Raw genomic sequence first — 7,500 nt, forward strand, 5'->3', positions numbered from 1 at the left:
TGATGTAGATTAGGTACTCCAGGGGACGGTCATGGCGATGTACTGGATTAGTTGTACCTCCATGTAGGGGTCTGCAAAAACCGTAGGCAGCAGGGCAATGCAACAGTTTTAGAAATCATTGCTGTACCTACCATCCAAACTAAAAAAAAATGGTACATAATAGTGACTGTCAAAGCAAAACATATTGTGAAAATAGTTAGTCATTCTGACTTAGACTCACTTGTGCTGTGTTTACAGTTTTTTAGGTTAGCATGAATTTAATTTTAGGAAGAGGAACATTTGCCACTAAAACAGTAACAGTACAAAATACTTGCAGAAGTGGAGTTTGGGGATATTTCAAACTGATTCATATTGCTTTCTGGGCCTACTTAAGGTAACCATACATACATCTTTTTATCTAACAGACATTTTCACACCATTTGTGTGTGCCTGCATATACACTAGTGTCTTTGCATATGTGCATGTGTGCTTGGTAAGATCAGGCATTGTCTCTGCGCTTGTGTGAAACACAGCTTTGTTGATTAGGCGACATCTCCCCACTGAGTACCCAGGATGCATCTGTGCTATAGCATCACTGTGACGGTGGTGCCTGTCACACCAGGGCACTGAAACATACTCGGATATGGCGTCTGTGGACATGGATCCTCTGCTTGCTCTGTCTCTCTAATGCCCTCCTTTCCATATCTTCTTTTTTCTCCTCATGCTTTCCTCTCTTTTCAGATACGCTACCTTCTTTTTTTCTATATGTTTTTTCTCTGTCTTTATCTTATAGGTTTTCTTCCTGTTAATGTATCTTCTGTTGCACACGACGCACACTAATTCTACGTTCTCATGCTTCTTCTCTTCCCTTTTCATTTGCTTAAAAGCTTACAATAATCCCAGAGGATATTTAACTTTTGAATTGTAGCTCTCATCTGTAGTAAGACAACATTAAAGTGTTGTACGCAAAGTAAACAGCCTTATTCCTGAAATGCTACTGTGCACAATTTATGCATGTTTGCTGAGCTAGTAAAAGGCAAAGATGTAATAGTGTACAAAGGCAGACCTTTGCACATCATTGGACAAGCTTTTGCAGACTTCAGCATTAAGATTTGTTTTACATTTGACCAGTCAAGCCAGTGGGTCAGGTTTTTTTTTACACACATTGTATTCATTGATGAGTCCTCGTAACAAAACAGATTCAACAATTCTGTTATGTAAGCTTTACTACTTATTAGTAGGTTATTTTTTTTTTTATTGCTGTGACGGCAAAACATTACGAGTGGAAACACTTGATTGTTTTTGCAAATTCAGCGTAGAGGATTGTGAAGTTTTATTGCAACTTCAGCAATGTCTGCTACCTTATGTTCGACACATAGCTCCGGTCGCAGCTTTGACAGTCTGTGGCACAGCAGCCTTCAGTGGTGCTGATAGGCTGTTACTTGGGACATATAACCAATTAGATAGTGCTGTGGGAGGGACACTGATTGAGACTCCAGAATTGTGACTACAGACCGAGAAAAGCCGGCTGCATCAGAGCCAAAGTAGCGCATTTTAAAATGTATTCAGTTTATCAGAATAAAAAAAAAAAATTATTCTGATAATCGTAAAAATGCTGAATATTGTATTATAATCGGACTGGCCAGTAATCGCTCAATCTTGAAAACAGACTTTTGATGTTGCTAATTTCATAATTATTTCAGTAGTAATTATATATTCATTTTGCAATATTTGTGCTGCCATCCCCACTACCGTCAACATCCTGAGTACCATCTCATCTACCTGGTCACAAAAATTACATCAATCACAAGAGTAGACCAGTGGCAAAGCAAAAAGGCATAGATTATACACTTAACCATTGTTTGGGGAACTAGCCCCGGATATCCGACTGGGCAGTTAACTTATAAGTCAGTGTCTTACTGACTATTTGGCAGTCCTTTAGGCAATTGGGCCACAAAAATATACTGTTTTAAGAGGCCATAGGATCAAGTAGGTTCTCTTCCAAGGTCAACCTGTTAATCATAATCAGTCGGTTTTTGTAAGCTAGCTGTAATCATACAATTTAAAGCCTTAGCCATGTAGTAGTGTATTGATAAAAAAAAAAAAATTAATTATGAGCTGATCACAAACATGTCGAAGGCATGCTATCTTAAAAAGCACACTTCTTAATGGCCACCGGAAGTATGCCAAATGCTTTCATGGGTTAGTCAATCATGCTTTGGCCATTCTCTGCACCATCTGCTCTAATACTCCTGCAGCATTACAGAGCCATAGTCAATCCGCAAAGGTAAAAATATTGGCTGCCTTCTTTAATGCAGCTGCTGGAATTGTGATATTATGACACCACCTCTTGTCTGTCTGCACACTCCTAGCTCAGAGCAACGTATAAAGCTTAAACTACATTTGGGACTGGACTGTAGACAGAACACACACACACACACACACACACAGGCATGTTTCTTGATTAATGTTATTGTCAATCAAAGTTTTTTGTGTTTCAGTTCATTCAGTGTACCTACATTGCAAGTGTGCTTGGTGGAATGACAGGTTATTAATAGATTTAAGCAATCTGCCAGCACTCCTGCCTGCACACACACACACACACACACACACACACACACACACACACACACCACACATATCATATTTGTATCAAGCTGTGCCTGAGTACGGAGTACAGCACATGTCAGGTCTACGTATTGCAGCAATGTTCCGTATGTGTAAGAAGCCCGCTGTTTACTCGGTGTGCAAGGTTTATTGAAGTGTTCTGTAATTTTGCATTTTCTTTGATCATGACCATAAATGTGCAACCAATTATAATCATGTAAGTCATATAATCAAGTGTTAAGTGTAAATCACCGGATAGTCCACAACGTCTTTTTGTTTATGTATTTTCATAAAAACATAAAACATAGCCACTCTGGAAACTCAAGGTAAACTTTAATGGTTCTAACACTGCCTTAATTGTCCTCAATTGTTTGTGACACATAATTTATCTGAAAAGAGAGTAAGATGTGGGCATAGAAAAAAATAATGCTTTATTTTAACTAATTCCGCACTCACTAACTGATTTAAAAAAATAAATTTCAACATTGCTAAAAAAATTTTTTTATCATACAATATTTATTTATATATTTTTTTTTAGTATTTACTATTTATCTGTCATTTAAGTTATGCACATAAAGAGAAATGTCATCACTAGGGGTGTGCTTCTCTCCCCTATAAAACGATCTGATATGTATCTAGATTAGGGATTGACCGATACTTGTTTTTTAAGGCCGATATGCTACAGATTATTAGTAATTTATGAAACCGATAACCGATATTTGGAACCCATATGCATTTACAGTGAAAATAAACATGTTTACGTCAAAATTAAGATTTTGGAATGTTACAAAATCCAACACAAAACGTTGTTTAGATGCTTTAGGCAATTATTTAATAAATTAGTAGGACTTACTTTCAACATAATACACAGTAAAAGATAGTCAGATAGCTTTGTGGGCGGGACATTAAGTCAGATTTAGTGGGGTGTGAAACCAAAGCAGAGGGACAGACACAGAGCTGTAGCGGAGCCAAATTAGCGGTACGGTTAAGGGACAATACATTTCAATATGAAATGATTCAGTGCCATCAGTCATTTGGTTTGATGATTAGGTGCGATACGAGGATATACGATTTAATCTGATAGTTAATATTTGTTTACTTTACACACATTCATTTCTCATTATAAATTAAAATAAGACAATTCTATAAAAGAAGCATTGCCTACCTTCAAATAAATATATATTTTGTAAAAGGGACCAGGGAATAGCGAAGCTAAGACATGCTAATAGTATACACTGTAACTTCAATTTAATTAGCTAACCACTTATAATCAAATAACATCCACATCAGCTCCATGTTAAATGAAACTGCCTCCTTGCTGCTGAAATCTTAGAGACAGTAACTCAAACACAGGTCCACGTTACACAGTCATTCTGAGCACTCCAATAATAATCATACAGTATTATGTGGGTATACATGTGAGTAGGGATGGGCATTCGATTAAAATTTCTCCGTCGATCGTCGGGAGAATTAACGATTGACTATCGATTAATCATTAATATTTTTATATTAAAATTAATTATTTATTTAACTTTTTATAAATTAAAAATGCAATAAAAATACAAAAATACAGCGTGTTTTTCCTCGATGAGATCTTAATTACAAGAAGAACAACTTGGGGCAGTTAAACTGGAGGTTATAGATATAGATTATAGATATATGCGCTGCGGTGCGGCGCTCTGAAGCAGCAGAACCTGCAAGCCGCCGTTCTTAAACAGAGACCCTCGTTTGTTCCAGAATAATAAATAAAAAGAATTATTTTAAATAATAACTTCACCAAAAACATAATAATACTTAGATCTGACAGGTTTTGTCAAAATGTAACTCAAAACTATCCAAGGCACGGACAAAGCCTAATAAAAAATAACCAGTAGGCTAACTCAGATACAACTTCTGCACCAGTCTACTGATTTTTGTTGAGAAAGATAAGCATGGGGACATGATCTGGGGTGAGACGCGACCGCTACCTGGTGACCGTCAGTCCAGCAGCCCAAAACACCCGCGTTGCCGGGATGCACAGGTACCTCTGCGCTAACTTGGCCAGCCTGGGGAACCTTATTCCATTTTGTAAATATTTCATTATATCTTTTAATGGGACAACACTGAAGAAATGACACTTTGCTACAATGTAAAGTATTAAGTTTACAGCTTGTATAACAGCCATTAATGTCTAAACCGCTGGCAACAAAAGTCAGTACACCCCTATTATTAAATTATATATAAAATCATAGACCGCAGCTGGTACAAATTACAATATCTAATATATAGTTTTATTTATTATAGTTTTCTGCAAACCCAAACAAAGGCACTGATTGGCTGATCCCTGCCATCACACACATCATGAGGCTTTTGTCTCAGTCACACATAAACACTCCCCCTTCCTCCCCCCGTCTCTTTCAACAGCATTGCGCACAGCGCAGCAGCTTCGTTGAATTGACAGCAAAGCTTCAGTCAACCGATTTGTAACGCTATAACCGGGCCTTCGGCCGAATCTCGGTCCATTTTGACCGATGCAGGGGTCTGTGTATCAATGTAGCCGTATCTGTGATAATACAACCAGATACCGATTCGTATCGGTGAATCTTTACACCCCTAGTCATCACGCAAAGAAAGAAAAGTGATTATCTAGTCTTGCATCGTGAACACACTCAAACTAGAAGATTAGGAAATGGCAGTGCATCACAGACAGCAGGATATTAAGATTATCTGTCCTGCAGGAGTGACACATAATCATCCTTGTACTCATACAGTACATACATCTCTCTCTCTCTCTCACTCACTCACTCACTCACTCACTCACTCACTCACTCACTCACTCACTCACTCACTCACTCACTCACTCATTCACTCACTCACTCACTCACTCACTCACTCCCACTCACTCATTCACTCACACTCCACCCACACAAGTCCTCATCCTGTCATCTTGTCCTTAATCTGTGCGGTAAAAACACCTTAAAGCTTCAGCAGTTCTGGCAACATTTCCACTCGCCTTTCCCCTTCAGCTGTCCTTTAACCCTGTAGGCTACATCATCCTGAAAATCTGCGAACTGCTTCCATCACCAGGTGTTCTGTGCCGAAGATCGGTATTGATTGATGACCTGAACCAGATCTCTTGGCCTGAATCATAAATTTGCCCTAATAACTTGTCATAGGGCTTCTTTGATTGGGTGAAAAACCTCCTTAGTTCTTCCTCGTGCCTGTTATGGTTGCTTTTTTTGTTTCATTTTGCAACACACCACATTTTACACAGTTATCCGAGAAGGAAAAGTGACCTTAATCAACGTTAGCATTCATGTGATGTTATGGGATCGCTGATCTTCCCACCAGTCTGTTGAAAGACGTTCTTGATTGGGTTGGATAATATATTGAATTGTGAAAGGTATGTGTTGAGGTGGGAAGCGCACAGCTAGCACATGAATATCTGCAGAATTCATCTATTGACATTTTTAAGATCTAGAAAGAATGTATAAAGAAAACTGTAATGGTGGCAATGCTCCACTACCAGGCTTGCATAAGATGTTCAATGTTTTTTTTCACTTTAGGTTTTGCCACTGCATTTACAGGGATTGCTGTCAGTGTTGATCCCACTGATCACCCCCTTATGTTTATCAGTGGTAATGATTGATAATCTTTGTCTAGGGCTTGCCTCAATGAGATGCTCTTTTTTTTCCCCTCAGTATCCCAAGGCTTAAATTCCTAACTTCCAGCATTTCTAATGTGACATGTGATTTTACCGACATGTTTTAGACTGCATTGTGTTGGTAGATACATCACTGATCTCCCCTTCTTTCTGTTTTTTTCCCTGCCCAGATAAATGAGTTAAGCCATGTTCAGATTCCCATCATGCTCATGCCAGACGACTTCAAGGCCTATTCTAAGATCAAAGTGGACAACCACCTCTTCAACAAGTAAGGTCTTCTTAAATATATTACATAATTTTTGTATTTCACAAAACATTCTGTGAAATATTTAGGACCTAGAACATCTCATAAACTCCATCACTTGTGCTTTTCTCTGTTTTTTCTTCTTTTTTTATATACACACAGGGAGAACATGCCCAGCCATTTCAAGTTCAAGGAGTACTGCCCTCTGGTGTTTCGAAACCTCAGGGAGAGGTTTGGCATTGATGATCAGGACTTCTTGGTATGAAAAGCCTAGCAACATTACTACCACGTATGGGTCAAATATCTTTTTAGATTAGTGTGAATTGCCGCGTGAAAGAGTACCAACTCTTAAAAAGTGATGATTATACAGGTAACACATTATCCTTAAATGGATCTGAACCTTATGGAACCAATAAATGTAACCCTCTGGTGTTACAAGCTCATTAAAACACTATTTCAAAACTAATTTGATCACAGTCTTAACTAGGGAATGTTGTGCTTTGTCCTTTCCCTCTTTCTTATAGCCTTGATTTACTTTATTTTCCACTCCCTAGTAAATCCCCTCTACCAGTGCAGGCAATGAGTTGCAGTATTTAGAGGTGGTTGTGTCCCAGCTCAGTGCAGCTGTCCTTCTCTCATGTTTACATTAGGGTTCGGCTGGCTGCAGTGAGTGGGCAGTTGGGGGTGTTAAGACACTGGCCAGTGCAAAGGAATGTCGTGACATTCTCAACATTAAACTATTTCCTTCATGAGGCACTAGACACATTGTGGTCAAAAAGGTTTATCGGTTTTGCCTTGCTCTAAAAGCCTGTTGGTATTATTTTTAATTACATAGGTAATATTCCTCATTACTAACAGCCAATGGGTACCACAAGCTGCAGGCTCTTTTGATGACATGCACAGTAACCATTAGTTTTAATGAACACTGCTAGCAGTATTAAATTAAGTTTTGGGAGGGTAACTGAAGTGTAAACAGATTAACCTTTTTCCCTACATTATGATAATGTAAATACCTGTTGGAGAAAAT

The 7,500-nt window shown here is 38.4% G+C and overlaps 1 protein-coding gene across 4 annotated transcripts in view; it reads left to right on the plus strand.

Annotated features, from left to right (window-relative positions):
• The window catches only part of pip4k2aa (phosphatidylinositol-5-phosphate 4-kinase, type II, alpha a), a 42,213-nt gene that overhangs the window by 17,196 nt on the left and 17,517 nt on the right, over window positions 1–7,500 (plus strand). For all 4 annotated transcript variants that reach the window (XM_039789991.1, XM_039789992.1, XM_039789993.1 and 1 more), the window contains 2 exons: window positions 6,400–6,497; window positions 6,636–6,732. In XM_039789991.1, the coding sequence (XP_039645925.1) occupies window positions 6,400–6,497; window positions 6,636–6,732 (195 nt within the window). The remainder of the gene's footprint in view (window positions 1–6,399; window positions 6,498–6,635; window positions 6,733–7,500) is intronic.

The sequence above is a fragment of the Perca fluviatilis genome, chromosome 22, assembly GCF_010015445.1.
Source record: "Perca fluviatilis chromosome 22, GENO_Pfluv_1.0, whole genome shotgun sequence".
Taxonomy (NCBI): Eukaryota; Metazoa; Chordata; class Actinopteri; order Perciformes; family Percidae; genus Perca; species Perca fluviatilis.